General features: G+C 40.1%; 2 protein-coding genes, 1 non-coding gene and 1 pseudogene across 5 annotated transcripts in view; 2 read left to right on the plus strand and 2 right to left on the minus strand.

Moving 5' to 3' along the window:
- Window positions 1–643: 643 nt before the first annotated feature.
- Window positions 644–10,127, minus strand: LOC110040681 (uncharacterized). 2 transcript variants are annotated; one of them, XM_089291753.1, is made up of 5 exons: window positions 9,738–10,127; window positions 5,600–6,082; window positions 4,775–5,011; window positions 4,123–4,401; window positions 644–3,209 (listed from the first exon to the last, which is right to left on the minus strand). In XM_089291753.1, the coding sequence occupies exons 2-5, from the start codon at window positions 6,044–6,046 to the stop codon at window positions 2,844–2,846; spliced, it is 1,329 nt and encodes a 442-aa protein (XP_089147879.1). In that variant the 5' UTR covers window positions 6,047–6,082; window positions 9,738–10,127; the 3' UTR covers window positions 644–2,843. The 2 variants fall into 2 exon arrangements, with proteins under 2 accessions (XP_089147879.1, XP_089147880.1); XM_089291754.1 differs by lacking the exon at window positions 9,738–10,127 and adding an exon at window positions 9,270–9,443.
- Window positions 10,128–12,395: 2,268 nt separating this feature from the next.
- Trnas-uga (transfer RNA serine (anticodon UGA)) lies at window positions 12,396–12,468 on the plus strand. The gene has a single exon. It is a non-coding gene; the product is annotated as a tRNA-Ser (tRNA).
- A 727-nt stretch (window positions 12,469–13,195) lies between these two features.
- Window positions 13,196–26,316, minus strand: part of LOC110040680 (uncharacterized) — a 15,034-nt gene continuing 1,913 nt past the window's right edge. The window contains exon 2 of the mRNA XM_089291756.1: window positions 13,196–14,994. Within this exon, the coding sequence (XP_089147882.1) occupies window positions 14,315–14,986 (672 nt within the window). The 5' untranslated portion in view covers window positions 14,987–14,994 and the 3' untranslated portion in view covers window positions 13,196–14,314. The remainder of the gene's footprint in view (window positions 14,995–26,316) is intronic.
- LOC149110871 (uncharacterized) overlaps window positions 25,263–26,316 on the plus strand; it is a 1,493-nt pseudogene continuing 439 nt past the window's right edge. Inside the window, exons 1-2 of the transcript XR_016207899.1 lie at window positions 25,263–25,455; window positions 25,687–26,316. The exon at window positions 25,687–26,316 is cut by the window's right edge and continues 439 nt beyond it. The product of XR_016207899.1 is annotated as an uncharacterized LOC149110871 (transcript). The remainder of the gene's footprint in view (window positions 25,456–25,686) is intronic.

Below are 26,316 nucleotides of genomic sequence, written 5' to 3' on the forward strand. Positions count from 1 at the left end.
TTATGTAACGTTTTTTGCTCTCCGAAAGTAACAAGCCCCAAAGGCTGCTAATTCCGAAAGTAACAAGGGTCATTACTTTCGGAAGTTTACTTGTAATGAACAATAATGGTAACAGACACATTCGCGACACTTAAAGTCATTATCGCGATGGTGATGATGAATCTGACACTTATCATGAATCATTAAAATTTTGCTTTGTTAATTATTATTGGTATACCATCAGTCACGTAGCCCCCTTAAATACTGTTGTAACTACTGGATCATCTATTTCCAACCCCCTGTATTGAATACCCCGCGTTAATATATTTTTCTATCTGAGCAGAGCTCCTCCGCGCCGAAGGCGTCCGAGTTGAGCACCACAGGTGAGAAAATTTGGAGCCAAAAGAATTTGGTGGTCACGTGATTGTCCGTGTGTACGTACGCACGCCCGCCGTAAATTTACAAGCTTTCAAGGGCTTGTTTTCGGTTCATAACACAGAAAACTAACACTTTTGGCTTCAACGGTCCACATTTATAAGACCATCAACTAGCAAACGCTTTCCAATCGACTCTGAAGGTGACTTCCGCCGTCATCCGTCACCAACATGTTCTTTTCAAAACTACCCTCACGGAGACAAACACTCTAGACGAACTACTGATAGTCTTAGGTTCAAGCCATTTACTATATTATAAGAAATGCATGTATAAAATGTACATTGAAGATTAAAATTACTTCAAAATGTCTTTCTTTTCTACCTACTATTTACATATAATATATTAAACGAATGAAAATTAACCTCAGGGAATGCTTAGTTTTTACTTAAACTTCTTTATTCGACTTCTAAATACATTAAGTTAGAATATATTAGTTGTCTTAATACTCTTGTAAAAATTCCGACTATTTACAATGTTTTTACATAGAAAAACGTCTGGCCCTTGCTTAGTCTCCTCCGCAGCCGTTTTTTGGGATGTCACGCAACGCGTTTCGTGACATCCAAAAAAAACGGCTGCGGAGGAGACTAGCCCTTGCTGTACAAATGATGGATACCGCTATTCAGAGAGTTGCTTTGTTACCTCTTTGAAGCCTTGGTCAAACGCGCATGATAGTTAACGATTATTCCAGAGCGCGCGTTGGATATGAGATGATAGATAGGCAACGAAGCGTGTAGCGTCGAGTTGGCTATAATCATCACATCCAACAAGCGCGAGTAGAATAATTGTTTTCCTGAAAACGCCACCAAAATATAGAAAACTAAAATAAAAATGAAAATAAAAACGCCACAAAAATTGCGCGTACGCTTACCATATTTGTAGAGCATGGTATAATTGGTCATATACCACGATGGCTAAGCCCATGAAAACTCTTGAATTGCATTATCCAATGAGACAGGTTTTAATAATACAATGTAGTTTGATTCTCCCCTAACTATCATCAACTATCATGGTCATACGTGTGGTCAAACGGGAAAAACTATCATCGACTATCGTGAAGAATAGCTGATGAGAGTCGATGACTGTGCATGATGGTTGGTGTTCAAACGGAAGCTCGTGCTACAACTATCATCGACTATCATCGACTTTCATCGACTTTCGTCGACTTTTATCGCCTTTCAATGACTATCATCGACTATCATCGACTTATCTTCGACTATCATCGACTATCATCGGCTATCATCGACTATCATCGACTTTCATCGACTTTCGTCGACTTTTATCGCCTTTCAATGACTATCATCGACTATCATCGACTTATCTTCGACTATCATCGACTATCATCGGCTATCATCGACTTTCATCGACTTTCATCGACTTTCATCGACTATCATCGGCTATCATCGACTATCATCGACTTTGAATATCACTGACTATCTCAACTATCATCGACTATCATCGGCTATCATCGACTATCATCGACTATCATCGACTATCTCGACTGTCATCGACCATCATCGACTAATCTTCGACTATCATCAACTATCATCGGCTATCATCGACTATCAGCGACTTTCATCGACTTTCATCGACTTTCATCGACTATCTCATGCACAGTTTGACCAGAGCATTATCTTTGGGTGGATAGGATTATCCAAACGGGACCTACGCTATTGACAGGCCTGACCAAAGTTAAAGTTATTTCTTTACAAAAAAGGAAGTCTATATCCACTGTCAATTTACATCAATTTACAAATCATATCATGACTGGTTTTCCAGCAATTGTCCAAGGCGATGGAGGTGATTATGGGTATGTTTCTGTTTTTGTGTTTGCCAAGTGCAATAATGAGCCACTTCCGAGTTACCTTGTCCCTCTGCTTCAAAACGAGTCCTCGTGTAAAACATTTCATGCGAAAATGAGTTTGATTTGCGTTTTTCACATTCTCACATGAATTGTTTCGCACATGGACCCGTTTTGAGACAGAGTTTGCCAATTTGGAAATAGCCTATTGGATCTTATTTTTAACCATTAAGCACAGACGTGGCTTTGCATAACCAATCAGGAGCTGAAAACCGATCCGAGCACATCTTGATTTCCGTGCGCTTTACAGCGCTCAGAATTTGGTGGATTGTAAGAGATTATAAGACCATATACCGTATGGTAAGAGTACGCGAGATAGAGAAAATCCTGAAATAACTGTCATCCCTTTATGGACGGGACATTTCTTTAAATCTGTTGAGGTACTTTTAAACACGCCCGAAAAAAGGACTTTCCATTTCTGCTGCGTCCCGCGAGTAGATGACTGGGTTTACGTCGGTTTCTTAAAAGACTTCCCCACTCTAAGTCTTACATTATTCTATCGGCTCGTTCTTCGACTTCCCAGTTGCTATCAGCTCTTATTACTTCCCTGGCTGTTCTGTGCTAGTTATACTTAGTAAGCTAAGGCAATCGCGATAGCGCACAAAGTCATCATATTTAAGTCTTCATTTAGACGACCCACAGACCAACCACCGCTGTTTGATTTTGTTGTTTTCCTTTGGAAGTGGATTCCATGATCTCCCTTAGAACTTTTGGTTGAAACGTGTCCTCTTGCTGCTCTTGTTACAATGCAGTTTTGTGCCCCACAGTGTTGCACGCATATCTCTGCGTTAACGGGACACGTCATTTGGCAGCCTCCGGCCGTGCAATTCTGTCGACACTTCAACCCTTTGCATTCCATGGAACAGTTCCCAGAGTCACACAGTTGAGTACATGATGTCGAGTGGCACACGCTGTGACAAGCTCCTTCAGAACATTGCTGCAAAGAGGAAACAGGTCACGTTAACAGGATCTGAATAGAACTGGTTTTATGGCCATGGCTGAGATTTGAACGGAATGGTACTTGAATTGCTAGCTGAAAAATGACGCGTCTTTGTAACTGATATCTAAGATTGAAGATCTAAAATGTTTGCTTTTAGCTGCCGGTCTGTTTTAGCCGAGAAACGGTTTAAAATTTTTACTAGTAACTGAGAAATCCCCTTAGATTTAACTGATATCTGTGATTCCAGCTCCCCCCATCCAGACTCTCCGTTATGTGGAAGGATTCTGACTGCGCATTAGCAGATCTAGAGTGGCGGCACAAAGGCCTTGGTCCTTTCCAAGTTTTGCTTTAAAATGTAAAGCCCAAGCCGAAAGCCTTTTAGGCCTCCTTCTTGGAGGGAAAACAGACCTGCCGTCTCTCCCAGCCCTTTTTTTTCTTGACTAAGACAGAGCTAATCCCTACTTTGCTTCATTCCTTACAGGTACGCCTGGATCCCGCAATTCATGATACGGTGGACCCAGGAACAAGTCGAATACTTACAATTGCATCAAGGGTGCAAGAAAAAGGCGGGTACGTTAGAGGAAAGAAGTGCAAGGGGGTGGGTGGAGACTAAACTGGCCGTTCTTCTCTCTCCTTGTAATTTGGGCTCGACCTTATTCCCCTTGTACGAACTACAACACTGGATGTCTGACCTAATGCCTGTCTTAGCCTGGATTCCAGTTGTAATACTACTCAAGGATGGTGTTGCCTGGTTCCTACAGAAAACCTCTTGATGTGAAGAAGCCTGTTTCTAGTGGGACCCCGAGGGATGTTAACTGCTGTTTTAGCTGGATTTGTCTCTTGTCAGAGATGGCAACAGCTTTCCTATAAAATGCTGTTGTCTAATTGGGAAGAAACCTGAGAAACATACCTGCTCGCAAAGGTCTGTAGCTTGGCATGTCATGTTACAGTTCTGACCAATTGTGCAACGCTGGTAGCACTCGCTTGAATTGCACGTTTGTTGACATTTGCCATCAATGGAGCAGGACTGGTAACATCTCTCACCAGCTGTGCACTGTTGATGGCAGTTACCCTTGCAGTTCTGGTGACACCTGAAGTCTGCTGTACAGTTTTGCTGACAATTGCCACTGCTGCAGTATTGATAGCCCTGCTCCTTGGCTCGGATTATCATTTGTTTGCCTCCACCCAGCTAAGGGACAAAAACGAAGTGGAAATATAGCTAATGGTATTATCATGTGCCATTCTTTGCCTGTGTCAGGTCGAGCTTGAGGAAATAATATGCGGCTCTCTCTCTCTCTCTCTCTCTCTCTCTCTCTCTCTCTCTCTCTCTCTTCGCTGCGCTCGGTCCGGCCCTCAAGGAAAACAATATGCCCCCAGCTCTCCCGATTGGTCAATAACTTCATGGTATTCTTGGGAGCCAGTTCTACATTAAAAAAATAGGAGGCGAAAAGGCAAAAAAGCAGGTCTCAGAAGTATGGGAAATAAATACGTGGATTTAAAACAGGGTTCAGTTGGCCAACATGAACAACTACAAAACCTGCTACCCCTTGTACATCGCTTACCTGTTTGCAGGACTTTTGTTTACTGTAACAGTCCATCAATGGACAGGCGCTGAAAAATGGCAAGCAGCTCTGCTCACAATCGTTAGTAGTTCTGCATTTCATCTTACATTCCCCGCTATCACAGACTTGCCGACAATCGTCTGTGACACACCTCATTGGACAGCTTCCCTGGTCGCAGTTCTGGTTGCATGACTTCCTGGCTTTGCACAGCGCTCGACAGTTGCCGTCCCAGCAGGACTAGCGCGTTCAAAAACAAACATAAGAATATAAGTAATTGTTGAGACTTGGGGATCTTTTAAGTCAATTAGTCCGTCCAAGTCGTTTTTACTTTGTGTAGGAACTGTATAGGCAACAGTAAAGCCTTAGGTCTTGAACCTATGAGTAATGTTGACACTCGCCGTGATTCAAAGAAAAGGAAGACTTTTTTGTGAAACTTTTCGTGGCTCAGAAGTCTAGCTCTGGGGGTCTCTTTCATTCCCCTCCTCCCTTGACTTACAGCGTCTGGAATTCGAGGGGTGGGTGGGTGTGTGTGTGTGGGGGGGGGGGGGGGGGAGGGGGGGGAAATGAGTCTTGGGATTCCGGTGATAGAGCAAATGCAAACGTGATATGCAAGTCTACAGTGTCTACAGTTGTCAGCTCTTCTTCTACTTTGACGGTCTAGTTCATATGATCATATTACACCCTTTCCTCCCATAATTTAGCTTTGTCGCAATACCTTCGGACAGGGACCCATACTGCGGATCATCAAAGCCATCTTTATTCATCAAAAGCGTTTGTTAAGTACTGAATTGTCATCCCTGCTATCTAAAAGAACTTGGACTTTACCTGTTGGCAGTGATCTCCAGTCGGACATTTCAGGCTGCACGATCCTTCATTACACAACTGCTTACAGTGAGAACTTGCCCTGCAGCTCAAATTGCACTCTCCCACCTCACACACCTGAGTACAGTTGGCTGTTGTGCAACGCATTGAGCCGCAGTCCAGCGGTGTTTCACAGGCCTGGTAACACGACTCTTTGGAAACACAATTCATATCGCAACGGCCGTCCTCACATACCTGATCGCACGATTTTGGCGGAGTTTTGGCGTGTGCGCATGACATTTTACAATCTTCCTCACACGTCTGTCTGCATAGGTCGGCTTCTACATAACCGGCTTCGCAGCGTTTGACTACAATTTTGGCCTTCACTAGTGTCATCGTAAGCATGAGAAGCAACGATGCATTTAAAATGGATGGGAATACCTTGAAGATGGACTCAGACAACCACGCCATCGACCTTGTTTCCTGAAAAGACCATTAATTCCTTTCCTGAAAAGAAAAAGAAAAATAGGGACGTGATCTTTTGCACCTCTCCGGATACACTATTAGTAAAGGTCGGCAAAACAAAACAATGACTCAAAAAAATCTCGCGGAGACATTTCGTATCTATCCCCCACTCCCTTGCTCCTACAAGCCACCATCTGTCCTTAAGATGGAACCGATGTAGTCGAGCACTCTTATTCATGTAATTGTTTGTGGCGCTGTCAGTCACTTTCGCTAGCTATTTCCGTTAGCTGAGAACACAACGGAAATGCCCCCGATTTTGCGCTACGTGTAATAAGGCGGGAACCGGCAGCGATCAACCAACCCAATATGAAGAAATAATTTTCTTGTTTACAAAATGTTAAGTTCTGTTTTACAATGAATCTATTCGTACCCGCTTCCTGTCAAAAGCAATTACCGCTACAGAGCAACCTCAAAGCCAATTGCTATACAAATTGACTGCACTGCGGTAACACATGCCAATCACAAACTAGAAAAACAACTTAGATCTGCAGAATGGCGAAGATTTGCACCATCTATGACCGACGGGCAAATGCACTCACTCTCGGCACAAGCAATCGCTAAAACTGCTTAAGTTAAAAAATAAAATCATTACGAGAAAGGAAACTTAAGATGAGTGGGCAGGTGTTTTAGGTCTTCTAGGGAACCTGAAAACTTTAAGAAAGTCGAAATGTGGGCGAGTATTTTAACAGCTGTAGTAAATTCTCCGGCCTAAAATTTCACGAGTGTTTTCATAATTCTATGGCTACAAGATTCTCTTTTGAAATAATTAAGCTAGTTTCTGAACTGTGGGGCAATGAACTTAACTTTAGTCATGGTTAATGGCTTTCAATCGACGCCGCGTCGAGTTTATAGTAGTGATTTAAATGAAGAAAATGCAAGTTTGAGGTAGCTTTTGTAGGCATCAAATTAAGGGGCAGTAGAACACGGAAAATCACCTTTTGTTTAATTTGTCAAATAAAGCCAAATGTTTTTGACCAATCGGAGGGCGCGCTGTATGCATTTAAAACTGTGTTATGCTAAAACGCCTCCGACGGCGACATGCACAAGTTATGATTTGTGTTGCTTACAAGCGAACCAAAACATCGAGAAATTATTATTTCTTCAAAATGATTTACGAAGCAAACTTTAACTTTTAAAAAGACTGATTTTCGAAAGAAGTATTAGCCGAAATAAAAACACCTCCATATATGTTGGTGTGTAAAAGCTGTCCTTTGTCTTGGTGTTTTCCGGGTTCCCTTGGCCAATTCGACAACAAGTTAATTGAACATGCATTCTGCCAGGTGTTTGCAGTTGTTTGCGGCTCGTGGTTTAGTAATTTGTTTATAGTCAGTAATGCTTCGTGGGTGATTTTTTTACACACATGACGCACGAGGGTGGCGAATATTAATTGTTTTTCAAACATCTCATCAAAGACGTTTACCCACCCTGCAACAGAAAGCAAATAAAGCGATTGACAATGTGACTACATATCGTAGTTTCCTTGCTTTTTGCGCGTATCGAATTGGGCTTTTTTTTTCTAAAACGTGGGCGTGAACATATTAATGATGGCTATGGAAAATTACGATAATAGTTGGTGCGCGTAATTAATTTTATGTGGTGGTCGTTTGCTTCAGGGACTCCGTGGACAGTTTTGATGTGGACATATAACAATAACAATAAAATATAACGATGTACTGCGAGGTTATGATTAGTTCGTAAAGTAAATATGATATGAAAACGAAATGACATTTTTGTAGACATCCGTCAAAATACTTGCTGCGATGCTATATGATTTATGAAAGCTGGGAAAACTGACATTTCTAATTCGTCGGAGACTAGATGCGACACTTCTTAGCTGGACTTGACCGTTACAAATTCTTTGTTTTTGTTCGCTCGATCTGAGCATGACAGGCAACTACTTAAGGGAGTTGCTATGTATCTGTACACACTGTATACTTGAAAAGCTAGCTTCGCTGTCGCCCCTCAAATTAAATTCAACAACATCACGTTGTTTTTTCTCCATTTCCGTCATCAATATCAAGCATATACAACCACTTGTCGCATTTTCTAGTTTGCCGAAAATTTCATGCTATATTGCTCAAGTTAGATTACGACCTTTATCACTGTTATGACGCGCTAATTCACAATTGTAAACCTGACAACAATATTAACGATAATCATACTTGGGATACAAAAGACCCTGATATTGTTGATGATGCCACTGACGATAATGTTAAGTCATGAAGCGCGCGGTTTCCGACACGAAACACTGCTTAAAATGCGCGCATTGGCGCTTTTGTTTCAATTTGTAAATATTTCGAAATACTGACATGTTTACGAAAGGTGTACGATAGTCGTGGAAATAAAACAGCTTTTAGAAACTACTTCTGCTAAACGTATGTACACTTCTACGAAGTAACAGCTTGTGAAAAAAAAGTAGGAAATTTGCCGCGTAAATAGAGTTAATTCTTTGATCGTGGATCTACGCGCCTACAGTTCAACCGTTGCAGACGAGCTAAGACAGATATTTCGACGAATTTCGATTAACTCAAACTTATTACCTGCTCTGTCTAAAGGCGGGATTGCTTAGATTTGCTTCATCTTATTCCTATTTCGTTTCAGATCTTTCCCTCCGAGTTTGAATTTTCAGGTCGCAGTGCTATATACATGTCTGCGACCTCGGTGGTTGAAAAACTTTACTGTTTTTATCTGATTTTCGTTTTTAACCTGACTGAATCGTGATAAGGGCTATGTCTAAATAAGAGATAGCTCCTGCATTGTGCTTTACGTTTGATTTGTTGGACTTCACAAATTTCAAACCAACTCGTTTTTGGGAGGCCGCTTCAAGAAATATTTTGTCTAAAATAATAAGGAGGGTTTTTAGTATTCGCGAGCTTTTATAATTTTAATTGATTTTAGTTTACCATGTTGATTCTAGCTATGAATCGTTCGAGACAGAAAAAAGAAAAATTACACCTCTTTCCAACTGCGATTATACCTTTCATCTCACGTGTTATTACAGAGACATTACGAGAGAAATATGTTAAAAGAACAATCGCTTAACTGTCAAACATTATGTGTCCCCCGGCGTTGTTGTAGGGCTTAGCTAATTTTCGTTCTCTCTGTTCTATTAAACTGTTGCCCATTAACTTGTAAATTCGGTTACCTGATTTGGAATTACCGTACTCACCCCGGCACGGGTGGCCATAATCCTCAAGAACGAGAAGTTAGTACAAAGTCACAAATTTTTCTCAATGCCTTCATACCCTCAGCTTCTGTTAGAGAATTTCCTTTGCAATAATCTGCGGAGTATTGAAAGCTGCATGACAGTGCAAGGCTCGTTTTGAATTTTTGTTTCGTTACATTACGTTTTAATAACGACCAGAACATTTTAAAACACGTGGATGTCCTCAAGAACTTGGTCAGGCGTTTCAATGTTTACAATTTTGCTTTTGTTTTTGCAATATCGAGCGCGTGGACGTAAACAAAGAAAATAAGCTTATAACTTCTTGGTTTGGTGGACATAATGTTCCACGGCGATGATTATGTGTGCTCTCAAAAAGTTTATGTTTAAAACTTGGTTATGACCCAAACATCAATAAAAACAACAGGACGAGTAATTCAAGTACACCCAAGGAAATCTCTGTTGCTTACATACCTTGATCACGTCGAGGCAGGTAAAGTACAAGGCCGGTGATAAATCTCGTATCGTCTGAAAATGCTTGGTCACAAGTTCCAGTGGGATGATGTGCCGTGCAATATTTATTTTTTTATACGTTCTTGCCGCTGCAATTATCTCACAACTATAACGATATTATAACAGCATCTCTTTTTTTAAATATATTTTGCCATTACAGCACCTGCTGGCGGCCAAATCTTGATGACGTGAATCAATTAAATTAAAGCTCCTGAGCATAATAAAGTGACTTCTGAATCTTTCGTTTCACTGTTCATTATGTCCTTAAAGGGCCGCCTACTGAATTTGTCCTAAAAGGATATCTGCTCTTTGAAACCACGGTGTGTGCTATCGAATATATCAGCTCAAACTTATGCCTTTATTGTGAAAGCCTAAGGGTATTATGATATGTTAATCTGACAAAGACATATGGGGACAGAGGAACATGTAAGAAAGAGAGAGTGGACTGATTTTGAAGCAATTTGTTACGCAGAGACTTGTGCTATAGCCTCTGCTAAACCCAATAAAGCAAATAACAGATTGAAAGCGACAACGTCAAAAAGAAAGAAGATTATGGGAAAAATAAATTGAATATCTCGTTTTTGCGTCATCTAGAACAGGTGGTAAGTTAGATCTTTGTTGCGCAAATCTTATTATCATGATAATTAATGTTAATGGCTGCCGTCTATCGAGGTTATTATTTAGTTAATAAATTAGGCCGGGGAAGGAGACAGAAGACAGAGAAATAGAAAACACTTTTGAAGACATCTAACCTGGAAACGAGCTAAAAGACCCAGAACCCACGCAGCTATTTTTCGAAAACACCATGCTAAACTTCAATAAAAATCTACATGGCGGTATAGTCCGTAATGTATTCAGTAGATTCGACCCATGTAAAGTTCGACCCCTGAAGCGACAAGGAGGTCGCAGTTTGCCGTTCTACTCGACTTCCGCAGTCGAATGGAACGGCAAAGTCGATCCATTATAACCGATACTGACGTCGAACTCAGTTACATCTATAGCTACCTAACAGTGACATTAGGTTGGCTCCTATAGTTACGTTTTAACCGGGACTCAAGTTTTATTGCAGAAAGCCTTCGAAACCTTTTGTTTGCACGTAAAAGGTTTAACTTTTGTAGAGATACACACAAATTAATGCTTACAATCTAAAAACGTCTCAATAATAAGGGAAATCATTGAATCTTATTTTACGACAAATGTATTAAAATACAGTTTTTCTCAACAGAATGGAATCTTCTTCCAATAGAAACTCGTAGTGCTACGAATGTAAATATGTTTAAGGTTAGAGCTAAGAGGTTCCTCATGGAGTTATGAGTTCTATAACTCCAGCTTTAGTGGTTTCACTTTTTACACTTTTAGCTTTGCTTAGATATAATATGTACTTCTTACCAATTCGGTGATCTGTTTTTGTATGGGTCCTGGACTCTTCTACAGATCATTCCTTGGCCCTTTTTTTTTTAGGAATTTATTATTTTGTGTTTACATGTAATTGTTTTAGCGCCATGAATTGTAATAAACAAGTAAAGGAGGCTACTTAAAAGACCGAACCCATTTACAAGATATTTATTCAAACGTTTATGTTTACATGGCTTTCATGAAAAACAACGCTGTTCATGGAATATTCCTGGGTTAAGTTTCAGTTCAGTTCAATCCACAGACCGGTTTTTTTTCTTAATCGTAAAACGTAATCTGTTTTTGCTTTGGTTTTGCATTGGTCGTTGCGCGATAATTGGCTTACTGTCTGGCCATGCACTTTGTCAACCAATTGTGACTCCCTCGCCCAGGTTTTCCCGCGCTTTGCGTCAGCTACATGAATCTGCGTGGCGTTTTGATTGGTTCACTGGACTGTCTGTATCCTCTGTGATTGGCCAGAGTGATTATTTGGTAGCGCTTTTACAATGCTCAACTGAAAACCGCTCAACAAACTCTACCTTCAGTTTGTAATTTGTTGATATTTGCCATAATATAATTCAAACCGACATTTACCCACGTTCCGTCGGGTGTCCACGCGCATATGAACAATTATTGCCACAGATACATGATTTCGGTGCAGATAAGTTGTCTTCTTTCCAGTGAACTCAACAGCATAGTCAGCTGATGGGCAAGCTTGCTCGCAAACAGAACGCTCACGCCCGGAAAATCCCGCCAGTTACGCGAGCTACTATACAGATAGTGCGCCCACATATATTTTTCGGGCCTTTTCTTGTTTCACTGTGAGGAAACATTCGATCTGAAAGTTCAAATTCCAGGATACTTTGTTATGCACCCTATGTTTTATTCACACGTTGCAAGCAACCATATCGAATGGTGTTCAGTTTATTTTACTAAATTATTATACAACTGCAGCGAATACCGTCCAAATAAAAGTACAAATATACAGCGATGATGTACAATTATTTGTACGGTAGAAAACCTGTTTTCCGGACATAACAACAGGTCGGCACGCGCACGCAAAACTGTCAAAATTTATTGACTGCAGCAGTGGGATAATAAATCTCTTATTAGATGTTTCGGTGTTCAGTATCTCTTTATATTAAATATACAGCAATACTACACACCAAAACATCTAATAAGACATACGAATCCAGATTTCTGAGGGTCAAACTCAAACTTTGGGGAGGCAGCGTGGCCGAGTGGTTAGGGCGCCGGACTTGAAATTCGGAGGTCGCGGGTTCAAGTCCCGCTCTGACCACTTAGCTGGAGTTGTTTCTCGGTAGACCCTAGTTCAGCTCCTCGGTCATGCTTGTAAATAGCCAACTGGTCTGCCTTCCGCCGGTTGGGATTTTTAAGCCTACTAAGTTTAGTTGATATATTTGTTTCCTTCATTTAAAGTGGCATGCCTGTGAACTAGCTAGGTGTAGCTAAGCGCATTGACCACTATAAACAACAACAAACTGAGAACACTAATACAGAAAGAGACTGACGCAGACGTTTAAAGTGTGCGATCCTTTCGGATGGTCCGGTTAAAAACCAATGATGCAACATCACTCGGAGGGTGCGTTCCTTTGTGGTGATCTGAATCAGGATACACTAGTGATCCAAGATCACTAGGATTATGGTGCATAATGGTTCATCGGTTCCTTTGATGTACGTATCATGATCCGAGTGACCTTGGATCGCTGGCACCCTCAGAACAATGTATATCAAAGGAAGCGATGAATCCTTGCCGAGAGTGGAATCGTCGTTCCCTTTGATGTACTATGATCCAAGTGATCTTGAATCACTGATTCTGATCCGGATCATCCCAAAAGAACGCACCCTAATTATTCTCTGCGTTACAGGGATCCTTTCATGCAGAGTTGAAAACCCGGGATTGCCAAAAAAGACACGCGATCGACCAACGGAGATATTCTAATTCTCCTTACAGATTTTTGTTCATATCCTGTACCTGCAAAGATTGAAAAAAAAAACAAAACAAAACAAAAAAAAACTAACGTTTAATGACTCTGAGGAATTCACGGACTAGAAAGCGATCTCGATCATACATCGTGATCCTTACTCTTAAAGCGTTACATAATTTATCTCCTTGTGAGTGTGAGTGAGTGAGTGAGTGAGTGAGTGAGTGAGAACTTTATTAAAGTGTCAAAAACCTTATAGCCTGGAAATAATACACCATACTAATTAGGGGACACTGCTAAAAAACTATACTAATACTAATATTAATACAATAAAAAAAATAAATGACTTGAAGGGCATTACGTGCAGCATAGGATGCAACCCTTACAGCCGGTGTCCATTAAGCGAGTTATATCCCTTTTGCGAATATAGTCTCTCCTTGGTATTTACAAGAATCGATAAGCGTCCACCGTCCTTCAGGGACTCCCCGTTCATCTACATCTCTCCGTCTTAACTGTACCTGCTATAACTTGAAGTCTCATGGACCTAAAACTCTTGCTGTGGTCTCGCCACAACTCTGGAACGACTTACCAATATATATCTGAAAATCACACAATCTTCATATTTTTAAAAATCGGCTTAAAACTCATTTATTTAGGGGAGTCTTTTTGGAATAATTTTATCGATTCTTGTTTTGTGTTATTTTTCAGAATTACTCTATTTAAATCATATTTTATAACTTGTAAAGCGCCTAGATCACGCTTGGATAGGCGCTATAAAATACTGTTTATTATTATCATTATCATTATCATTATCATTATCATTATTAGTATTGTTTTTATAAATGGTTGGATTGTCTACGGGAATAATAATGTTTACTTCAAGAGCAACCAATTTTTCATTGCTATCATTTTTGCGACTCTTTGTGCTCTTTGATTCGACCGTGGTGTGATTTTAAACACAAAAGACTAGGAAAACTGCGCAGAAATACTGCACACTAGTAAAATAAGGGATATATCTTCCGATTCTCTTCTACGTGAAGATGAATGACGATTGTGAGTATCGGAACGTTTCCTTGCGAGACTAGCAAATAAGTTAACAAAATAGAAAAAAAAAAAAAAAAAGAAAACAAATGACATAAATGTTTCTAACATAAGCAGCCTAGAATCTCTCTACCGTCCCAACGGATTGTTCAAATCTTTTCACACGAAAGAAACCACTGCAAACACTAAACCCAAGCCAAGTGAGGCTTTCATCTGAAGAACGCCGCCATTGCTCTTAGTGGTGGCGGGCATCTTAGTGGTAGATGGCTTGATTTCGGTGCAAGAACCCCCGTCACAATGCGACGTACATTCTTGGGCTTTACACATGAAGCTGCAGTTTCCACCGTTGCAGTCCTGTGTGCATTGTTTAACACTCGACAAGCAGATCATGTTGCAGTTTCCCTTCTGGCAATTCTGGTAGCAGGTATCCCTCTCGCAGATCATTTCTGCTGCCGTTGATGATTGTTGGCAGGTGCTAGTGTTCTTGGCATTCTCACTGCACGTAATCGAGGTGCAATTACCACGGTTGCAAGATTGAACGCAATTCTTGGCATCACAGGTCATGGCCTTGCAGTTTCCATTGTCACACCGCTGCAGGCAGCGATCCGAGGCATTGCATTTCATGGAGTCGCATGAGCTTGCATCGCATCTCTGCTGACATGTGTCATATTGGGTTGTTAGACCACAGCGCATAGTGCACGGTGGTTGCTGGCAAGAGCCCTGTACACACGTGGTGTTACTTAGTGGTGCATCACAGCTGGTTATGTTGCTCGCCGAGTCAACCAGGGTGCCAGTTAGTGACAAGACGGTGATGAAGAATACTAGCGTCATCCTATATCCTATGGAAAATAATAAGTAAAGAAATACATGCTGTATAAAAGATCTAAATAAACAAACAAATGCTATTATGATTTAAAAGGGAGTTGGTTAAGAAAGAACGCCAAAATGAGAGGATTTATTTACAGCATTTTACCAACAATAATTTCGGGACTTCGATAACTGGCCGCTTAATAAGGGGCGATGAGCGCGTAATAGGTCGCCTCTTCGTAGAGGTTCAACTGTAGTTGTAATACAAAATATTCTACCAGAATGCCATTAATAGCATACATACATACATACATTTTATTTGTTATCAATTAAAACTACAATTGTAACATGCCCGCGGATAGCTGAGCTAATCTAGGCGGGTCATGTTTGGACGAGTTATTAATATACAACTAGGTACAACTAAATACAACTGAAGGTAACAAGAGAAGTAAAGAGACTACAATTGACAACGATGACTAAAGACAACTAATAAACTAACAATATTACAAATAATAATTAACAACAGTTACGACGAGAGACTACAGATACACTAAAGCGAAATTACTAAGTATTAATGAATACATACTAGGAGGAAAATAAATTCAGTTTTACTTTTTGAACGATTTCTGTAAGATCAATATAACAGTCTTCTGAAGCTAGAATTTCAAAAAGTATTTGTTTTATTTTCCTCTTAAAGACATTTTTTGGAAGCTTTCTTAAATATACAGGCATTTCATTCCAAATTTTTGTTCCGATTCTAGAAAATGAATTCACTTGAATTGAGAGTCTAGAACTTTGTGTGTAAAAATTATTTGAGACAGAGGATCGAGTATTGTAAGAATGAATGTCAGAAATGTCTTGAAAGAGATCTTGAATGTTTCCAGGAGCATTTCTGTGTCTTATTTCAAACATAAGGTTAGCTAAGAACTCATAATACAAAAATTTTAACGGTAAAACACTGGCATCAATAAATAAAGGAATCGTATGTTGATTTCGCTCAGAAAAATAAATAAAGCGAAGAGCTCGCTTTTGGAGCTTGAGAAGCTTTTCAAGGTGTGATTTATATGCTTGGCCCCAGGCCACCAAACCATAAGTTAAATAAGGAGTAACTAAGGATCTATAAATAGTTAAAAGAGTTTGTCTTGGCAGAAAGTGCCGTAGTTTACAAATCAATCCTACAGTTCTGCTTATTTTAATAGCTACGTGATCAATATGATGTTTCCAAGAAAGATTATTGTCAATTATTACACCTAGATATCTCACAAATTCTTTACATTCTAGAGCCACCTTCTTTTGTTGATCATTATCGAATATCATAATTTTGGGATGATAAGTAAGTTTTCTCTGAGCTGGTCTAAAGATAACAAAATTTGTTTTTTTAATATTTAAGGTTAATTTATTAGCCGTTAACCAATCGAACAACTTGCAGAGTTCTTGATTTACAGTCGACTCAAGGGACTTAAGATTTTTGTCAGCATATACGGCATTCGTGTCGTCAGCAAATAAAAAAAATTTAAGTTTGTCAGAGGATTCTTGGATATCGTTGACATAAATTAGGAAAAGTAAAGGGCCTAGGACTGAGCCTTGCGGTACACCACAAGTGGTATTTTGCCTTTTAGATACATAAGAGCCAATTTGCGTAGTTTGAGTTCGACCATCCAAGTAAGATGAGAACCACTTATTTATAACACCACGAAAACCATAGTGATCTAACTTGTGTAAAAGAATTTTATGATCGACTGTATCAAAAGCCTTTTTCAGGTCAATGAATACACCACATGAGAACAAGCGCTTATCCATATTTTCCTGTATGGTACTTACAATGTCAAGAATTGCATGCTGTGTTGAGTGCGCTTTGTTGAGTGCGCTTTTTGCCATTTTTAATTTAGTGGGATACATCCCAGATGAAATAGAAAGATTTATTATTTCCGCAAGTGTACTGCTTACAACATTTGACGAGTACTTCAACAGTTGGGTAGGACATGAGTATAAACCATGAGACTTGATATTTGGTATGCGCAAAATTTCCAATTCCACTTCAGTTGGGGTAACTAGATTGAAAGCAAACGACGAATCGGGAGAGTTAGATCTGTTCATAAAATCAAAATAATTACGCTGAACGGTTGGTAACTTATTTGCCAGTTTAGGTCCAACAGAAGCGAAATGGTCATTAAGTACGTTGGCTATTCTATTATGGTCACAGGTAACAGAATCATTATCAGTAGGGACTTTAATAGAAGTAATAGGTTTTGTGTTCTTCAATTTACGAGCAAGTACATTGTTTATTCCCTCCCAAGTTTTTTTCATATTAGTTAGGTTATCATTAAAAAATTTAGAATAGTATTGCTGTTTACTTAAACGCGTTAAGGTACAAATTTTGTTCCTATAAATTTTGTAGTTGGCGATGTCACCAGACGCATATAACTTATAGCGTTCTGAGGTTCTGGAAATCTAAATTTTTCCAAGTAAGCATGCCTTCTGACCGTCCCAATTTGTTCTGAGCCGAACAGCATCAACTCAACCCCGTCAACTGTTTGGTGACAAATACAACGATAAACCGTTAATCAGCGCACTTGCAATTTCTTACGGTCACCACGTTGTTATGACCACTTTTTTTGTCCTGGCGAAAACGGCCATATATTTTCTTAGAAGGAAACCCTGTTGCTGTGTCCACCCCGATAATACGGCCAACGGCTACATTCTGAAATCCCAACCTGTATAATCCTTTGTAATTTTGCCCCGTTTATACTGCCACTCAAACCAGCTGTGTTCATCTATCCCGCGTTGTTTATCTTTTACACACTGATTCAGGTCTTATTTTTGTAAAGTTATATCCGCATTCAATATGCTTAATAAAAAAACACTTGTTTAGAAGTGCAATTGGGATATATCTGTTAAAGTGCATCTAACCCCAAAAATTTTTTTTCGCTAAAACGAATCTCCTTGGTATTTGAAATAGTTCTGCGAAAAAATGTTTGGATTCCGTTAAATCCTCGATTTTCTGTGCCCCGACGAAATCTCGAAAATAGCTCCAAAACACCGCCATTTTGTTTCACGACCGAGTTTGAGGAGAATGGGTCTAGCGGCTCTTGTGACGTCTACCCAGGAAGGTTGGATATCTCACGTCCTCTCATTTCCTTCAGGATGGTGCAATACACATTCGAAAAGTGCGCAGAAACGCCTTCCAGAGGTGCTATCGGCTGTTGCAGCAATATTCCAGATTTAAAGAAAGATATACTGTACAATTAACTGACGATGATCGGCTAATGGTGCAACAAAGACGTAAACGATGGTTGATTTTGTCGAACCGAAACAAGCGAACTGAATCTGTGAGAACCATTGAAGAACTCTCACTGGAATTTGTTCCGCAGACTTTCGAACGCTATTTTCATAAATTTCTGCTTAAAGCTAACCAGCAATTTGTAGAAATACTACCTACAACCTATATCTTCCAATCCCGCAGTATTTATAACATACAAAGTTGTGTGATCCGATCATGATCAAGAAGCGTTATACTGATATGTAAATAGATCGCAACTGTACGCCGCTAACCAACACTTATTTCTCTTTCGATTTAGATGAAAGTCGAAGATTAATCCTTTAGAATTACATGATAACAAAATTGTTAGACTCACAGAGTTTTTCGAAGGTTTGGAAATCAGCAGTGCGACAAAGATTCTGTGATATAGCGTCGAAAATATGACCGCGTAACATGTGCGGACCGCTTAGGGAACACATCCTTTTCGCTTATCCGACGAATTTCGCTGCAAACTTTGAGAACAATTTACATTGGTTATTTGGAGTTACGACTTAAAACGTGTGACAATGTGAAATCGGTAATTGTATGAAATGTTTCCTTCCGCCTTGCTTCCCGCAGCTTCAAAAATACAGGTCCAAACAATACGATTTTCAATCGATCGAAGCCAATGTTTTGGAGGTCATCAAGTCTCGAAAACTGCGACACGTACGTCGCTCTTATAAACATGAAGCATTCAACTGAAAGTAAAACACAAGCTGGATTTAACAGAACAATCACACCTTGATAAAATACATTTCGCTAAGGACAAATGTAAACGGGCTATAAACACGCGTGGGAATCTTATGTTTAGTTGACGAAATAACCATCCAAAGCAGTCCTTGAGTTTTCTTTCCTGCTTTTCGTTTGCCTGCTCCTCCACTTCGTATCTGGCTTTCCATTCTTAATATACAAGCAACTCGTCCGCAAAGAAGTCTTCCCCTTCGTCGCTTGAAATATTGTAAATTGCTCTCAAAGCTCTAAGCAGTGAGTTCACAGTTGTCGAACGTGCTCGATCGAAGTTTATTTCGGAGTCTTCCGAATCGAAACTTAACTCTGACTCCAGTGACGAAAAAGAAATGATTCTGAGACAAAACTTGGACGTTTTAGTCCCAAAATACATCGGAACGATTAGTTTTGTGTTCTATTTTCTCGAGCAAATACAGAGAGTTGACTGAGGCGCCATTGTGTTTGGTTCCTGGGTAGACGTCATCAGGTACCGCCGCCCCAGACTCCCTAAAACGCGGTCGTGAAACCTTCAAGCGCGACTTTGAAAGGGCATAGAAAATCGAGGATTCAACCAAATTCAAAAATTTCTTCGCCCAAATGCTTCGAATAAAGTCTAGATTCGTTTTAGCGAAAAAAAATTTTTGGGGTTAGGTGCACTTTAAGACGGCCACCCCGTTAATACGGCCTGTTGGTAACCGTATTAACGGCATTCCACTGTATTACTACAGGAGCCATAATCGGGGACGGAGACCGTAAGCGCGCGCCATTTCTAGTATTGGGGTTGTCCCCATGATATGGGACAATAATTCTATTTTTAGAACAAATTGCGCTATCGCCTGCGACACACGCGCGTACATGCTGCGAGGAGTTTTGCGGATGTCGCGCGGGGGAAATGGCGTCCGAAATTCCCGAAATTTTTCATGTTTTTGGCCCACAACTCAACGCGTTTACGTCTGTTAGAATTTTGCTTAAGTATTTTCGTCGTAAGCTGCTCCAGTTTGAGTGAAGTAAGACAGTGTCGAATTTAGGTATGTTCCGCTGTAAGCTTTTTTCATCGCTGACCAAGTTGTGTTCCGACGGATGCTTCTTTTACATGAGCTGTACATTACTCCACTTTAAATTTCACATATGTTGAAGGTTAACAGCTTTTCCATCACACAGCGAAAAACTAGATGGATATATTTAGATATAGCAGAGCTTCAGGACTTCATAGTTTCCTAGCTCCTCTTGCCACACGCTTGCGAGGAATTTGCCAGTCTATCGCGACCGAAAAGTAAAACAAAATAATTGCTAGTTTGAGTTTCGCTTGAATTGTTAGCAACGCTTGATGTTTCATCACGGCCCAATAACTTTACGTCCGTAGATACTGCTCAGTTTTATTCGTGTAAAAATCCAGTAAATTCTCTGTTGTCGATGAATGAGAGCGCCCGCCGATGCGTGTTTTGTACAGTCAGTAAACATGACAAATTGTACTTCTGCTGCACTTTCGTGTGAAGGCGTACATCGAACTCAACCAATAACTCTATAGTTTTTAAATATGTTTAAGATTGATAAATGTTTGAGAACATATTAAAAGTTAAGCTGAAAATATGAGAATAAAGCAGAAATAATCAGCAAAGTTACGATGACGCTTTCTTTAATCAACTTGGAACAACGATTTCGATTTTGTTGATCGAGTTATCAAAACTCCTTGTCTATTTTCATTTTCGCAGTGTAAAACTTCACTATGCTTAAGTTGAAGAAACACACATGATGTTAGTAGCCTTTTTTGCGTTCGAGAAATTTGTTGCAGCATCTCAGCACAAAAGATAACGAAAGAACTCTTTGTCAAGATTTGTTGACAATTGAAAACACCGACTCGGACTTGAAAGTGCACGAGCTGCACTATGCAAATGAGCTAATTGTACGCGTCAGACTTTCCTTTCAAAAACTTTTGCAAACTCACCAAGCAAGCAGAAACTATGAGAAACCATCAAAACAGGTTTTGGTTATGATTAACCATTGTCTGAGAAACTCACAAATTAACTCGATACCAGAGTAGAGAGTTAATTACCGCAAAAACATACGCGTAAGCTTACAACTAACGTGAGCAGATCTTATTATTCATTCCCGGCGCGAGATTAAAGTCTTGTTTTCGACCCTGAAAAACCCACCTTTTCCGTTAGGTCAGAGCATAAAACTACATATAAGCGCCCTGGTTCGTATTCTCTGCCTTATTCCCTGCCATCGCTGCGAAAAATACGCAAGAGAATCTCTCAACTCTCACCATTTGATCACGCAACGTGACAACATCCACGCGAGAGCCCCCGACATGTGCGTGAATCCGCGCGGATATATGGCGTCAGGATGGTGCAATTTGTTCTAAAATAGAAAAATTGTCCCATATCATAGGTGCGCGCGAATCTCCGTCCCCGATTATGGCTCCTGATTACTATCATCATTTTCATAAGTTTAATTTTACCGGTGGCGGATCCAGACCTTGAGTTAAGAGGAGGGCCCGGTTTTGTTTCGATGCCCTGCCGGCCTTTCTTCCTTCTGTGATTTCTTCTCTCTTCACCCAAAATAAGGGAGGCGGGGGACCAGGGCCCCCGTACCCCTCCCCTAGATTCGCCACTGTTTACTTTATTATTATTAGTTTTTAGGGGGGGGATCATCTAAGAAATTTAGGATTTCGACGGGCCAGCAAGGTAAAAATTTCTTATAAAAAAGAGGGAGGTTATTACAGTCGGACCCCGCTAATTCGAACTCGGTTATTTCGAATTCCCCTTTATTTCGAACTCAAAACCATTTCCCTGGGATTCGCCCTTTAGTAATTTTCTACCGATCTCTCAGGGGAAACGAAAAATACAGTCGAACCTCTATTAAGCAGCCACCTATTAATCGGCCAACCCCTATTCAGCGGCCAGATATCGAAGTCCCGAAATTATTTTCAGTAAAACACTGTAAATAAAACCCTTATTAACCGACCACCTCTATAAGCGGCCGGGTCACTTTTTGGTCGTCCCGGTGAAGCTAGGTTTTTCTAATCTTTTTACCCCTATTAGACAGCAACCCAAAGTTTAATACATGTTATTTAGCTTTGTTTTGGAAAAGACGATGGCCGATAAAAATCCAAAATAGGTGACAACGTAACTGATAAAAACATTCAAACATACATTTATCATGGTTGTCTTGACATGATTCCATGAACTAAAGATGGTAAACAATATTCAAGGTACACCAACCCCTATGAAGCGGCAAACCCTTATTAAGGGCCCACCTCCCATTTCCCCGGGGGTGGCCGCTTAGTAGGGGTTCGACTGTAGTTCGAAATAGCGGGGTTTAACTCGCCAGCAATCAAATACCACGTCCAACTATTATGTATATATAGTTTATAACATCGCATGAAACTAGCCCTTTTCTCGGTTGACTCTTTCATTTGCATTTAAATAAAATTCAACGTGGAAAAAAAAAGACATATCAAAGATCGCGGTCCGGTCTAATGAGCAAGATGTCATGTGATCACTTTTCCCTCCAAAGCACCCCTCTGGCCTTCCGACCTTGTATTTGCTCTATCATAGCATCACGCGACCATGGCATCATACACGAAACTGCAATGTTGGCGTGACTTCCTGCCAGTCGAACAAACAGTTTCCTGAAATTCTACTAGCTGGTGAAATAACAGGGTTCTAGTGAGGTAATTTAACACATAAACGAGTTATTTCAGTGTAAATTTCAATCAGCTTGGAGCGCTAAATTGTACATTCTAATTTAAGAGAGCTTTACATATGGAGCTGTAAGACACAAATGCCAGGGGTAGAGAAACAGTTTCAGTAAGAATAATCGAGGAGTCTTATATTTTTCGTTGATGCATGAAGATCAAGAGCCATTCGCCATTCGTAAATACGCGAGTCATAATAATAATAATAATAATAATAATAATAATAATAAATAAATAAATAAATAAATGTCTATTCACAGCAAATTTCTCGGCAAAAAATACTTTGCCGAATGCCACCTGACTCGAGCATTATTTGAAGCAGCTGGAAAGCACTTCAAGTTTTTCAAGTTTTACGAGTTCCATCACACAACCCTAGTCCTCACGCAAGCACTTAAACGTTGCGAACCCATAATTCAACGGTTTACGCCCAGGGTCTTAGTTTTTGTCTTAGGGAAACTAAGATGGGGTCTTAGTAAATACAGTCAAACCTGTACATAACGGTCACCCTTGGGAAATGGCCGGGTGACCGTTATATACAGGGTGACCGCTGTACACAGGTTTCCTTTAAACTCCCCTGGAAGTCAACAAATAGCATTTTTATGTGCAAATAATCACTCAATTTACGTTTTATTTACAATAACGAGTAACAGCAACGCAACAAACACGATAAGAAAATGCCCATAAAATGTCCGTGGTGTGCTTTAAGGGAGGTGTAGTATACTTTGATCTAAGTCTCCTGTGAGTGGCTGCATCGGAAGCTGATAGAAGAGAAATTTGATGCCGAGCGCTGTCTTGGTCCAATGCAGTGTAAAACCGCGGCGGTCAACATGATAAGTACAGAACAGTGTTAAAGTCAGGGAATTATGACGAAAGCCAGTGTGGTACGGTTGTGTTGTTACAGTTACAGTAACTATTGTTTGAAAGCGACGACACTTAAATGTTATCTACCCCAAGCATGTGTCGGACGTCGGCGATGACATGTATTAGTAGTTGTGTTTAGTACTAATATTTGTATTTTTGTGAGACCCCTGCCTTAGTGGCTGCTATTTAACGAGCTGATGAATGAAGCTTGTCATTATTCGCTAATTGTAACCCAATTTCGTGACCGTTACATACAGGTAAAAGATAATGAAATTGCGGATTCTGGAAGTCTAAAGGGTGACCGCGTCCGTTGTATACAGGTGACCGCTACATGCAGGTCAACTTAACAGTAAATATAAAGGACGATTTTTGGGAAGTTGTTCAGTGACAGTTATACACAGGGTGACCGCTATATACAGGGCCGTTATATACAGGTTTGACTGTAGCAATTTTTGTTCCGGCGTTCAGACAAACACATATTATGTGATTCTTTCAATATACAGAACGGCAAAAATTACGCCATGTTCTCAATATATGAATACTACTTTCATATGCAAAATAACATTAACACATATAGACGCTCTTTCTCGCCGATGTTCAGCGGCGAGGTAATTCTGTCTGTATAATAAAGCAACCAAAATCTCGCCGATGTTCAGCGGCGAGGTAATTCTGTCTGTATAATAAAGCAACCAAAATCTCGCCGATGATCAGCGGCGAGGTAATTCTGTCTGTATAGTGAAGGAACCAAAATCTCGCCGATGATCAGCGGCGAGGTAATTCTGTCTGTATAATAAAGCAACCAAAATCTCGCCGATGTTCAGCGGCGAGGTAATTCTGTCTGTATAATAAAGCAACCAAAATCTCGCCGATGTTCAGCGGAACAGAACAGCGAGTACTCGAACTGCACAGAGAGACTAATTGTTGCGAGATTGGCAAGTGGCAAGGGTACGTAGGATGGGAAAACGTAATGAAAGCAACGTATGCAAACGCAACGGGATATTTTTTTTACAAACTCCAGCTACTAGACTTCAAGTTCCGATAATAAGTGATTTTCAAAATTTAAAAATTACCGTCCGGAATATAAACACACAGCATCCTCATCTTACACTATGTGATCGCAAAAGCAACAAAAATATGTTTAGAATTGCTGTAGAGAACTTCTTCATTCATCTCGGCGAGGATCATTAACCTAGCCGACGATCATCATCATCATCGAGATTTCCGTCCCTTTAATACAGACAGAATTACCTTGCCGCTGAACATCGGCGAGATTTTGGTTCCTTTATTATACAGACAGAATTACCTTCACTATACAGACAGAATTACCTCGCCGCCGATCATCGGCGAGATTTTGGTTCCTTTCTTATACAGACAGAATTGCTGGTATTATAAAGGTGCCTCGGTTGCTTAGTATGAGCTCTCAAACGAAGCTAAATGATCAAATGGCAATGGTATTAAACCCCGGGTATTAAACACAATGTTTACGTAAAGATTCCTTGACTCGTGATCGATTCATGAGCTCATTTGACTCACAAAAATTTTGGTCTCTTCGTCAAAAAAGTAAAATCTCAACGTTTTGTAGATCTAGATCCATCTACAGTCGTGATGAGGCATTTGTGACCGTTTCTAGCGCCCGAAGGCATCGATGGCCATGGATCTTGTTTAAGCTCTGGACTATAGCCCATTTTACGGATATTGGATGCCATATTGAATAATTTTATTTCGCAAAGGACTATGGGTCGAAAAGGGGGCATTGGCTTTCATGCTCGCTCGTGGTAATGTGAACTTCTGGAGATTGCGGAGATTTTATTTAGTATTGTCGAGTTCGACGGTATCGCGAAATATATATGGGTGGAGGTGACCATTGCGCCGTGTTTGGCTGTTCGATGATCGGAGAAAACCAGAAAGGTAATAATTTTCGTTTGCGATTTTCAATAACTTATGTTGAATTTCTGGAAGTCTACAAGTTCAACAACCAAAGCTGCTAAGATCTATGGTGTGCTTGTTTTAAGCTTACCATTAGTTTGGTTCATTCATTCGTTTTTAAACTGATCATATCTAAGCGTAAGAGTTTGTTCAATATTAAATGAAATATATAAAACTTCTGACGGCTGATGCAAACGCTTGTTATTATTGCAGGTGTGTTGTAAAACCACATGTTCAATGTATTAAGTGCATAAGCCCCAGCCAAAGTACTTTAAATTATGGGAACGACTTATCAACCGCAAAGACTTTCGAGTCACAGCAAATGCAAGGGTCTGCAGTAATCATTTTGTACACGGTAAACCAATGGAAGAGCACCCACATCCTGAGCTCTGACTACGGGGATATGGTACAGATAAAGAGACTCATAATCATAATGTTTCAAGAATTATCGAGTCCTGGAATGAGGTTGATGAGCAGAGTGATGTATTTATAACCACTCGAACAGGTGCCATTAAAAGAAAAGCAACAGATTCTCAGACAAGTAGTACCAAATCTAAAAAGCCTGAAGACACTGACAGTAGAAAGGAATCAGCTGAGTCTCTGTCATCGATTTCAAAAGCCTTGGAAAATGATCACACATACTCCATCTATGAGCAAAGTGGAACTTGTATGGAAGAATTTGGTTGTCAAACTAGATTATGCTTGAATTGTAGAAAGGAAATTATGAACATACTTCAGGAAAATGAAAGGCTCAAAAATGAAAATGAACAGCTTCAGAAGTCTCTAACTGAAGCAAACCAAGTAATTACTGAAAGCACCAAGACAGGCAATTGTTCTGTAGAC

Source organism: Orbicella faveolata, unplaced genomic scaffold, assembly GCF_042242905.1.
Source record: "Orbicella faveolata isolate gen_17 unplaced genomic scaffold, um_ofav_v1 contig_24, whole genome shotgun sequence".
Taxonomy (NCBI): domain Eukaryota; kingdom Metazoa; phylum Cnidaria; class Anthozoa; order Scleractinia; family Merulinidae; genus Orbicella; species Orbicella faveolata.

Excerpts from the sequence above, each read along its gene's own strand:
- LOC110040681 (XM_089291753.1), bottom strand. The coding sequence starts at position 6,046 with ATGGCGTGGTTGTCTGAGTCCATCTTCAAGGTATTCCCATCCATTTTA. Across the intron at positions 5,012-5,599 it reads CTGGAGATCACTGCCAACAG|TCCTGCTGGGACGGCAACTG; the intron begins GTAAAGTCCAAG and ends TGAACGCGCTAG. Across the intron at positions 3,210-4,122 it reads CTACAGACCTTTGCGAGCAG|CAATGTTCTGAAGGAGCTTG; the intron begins GTATGTTTCTCA and ends TCCTCTTTGCAG.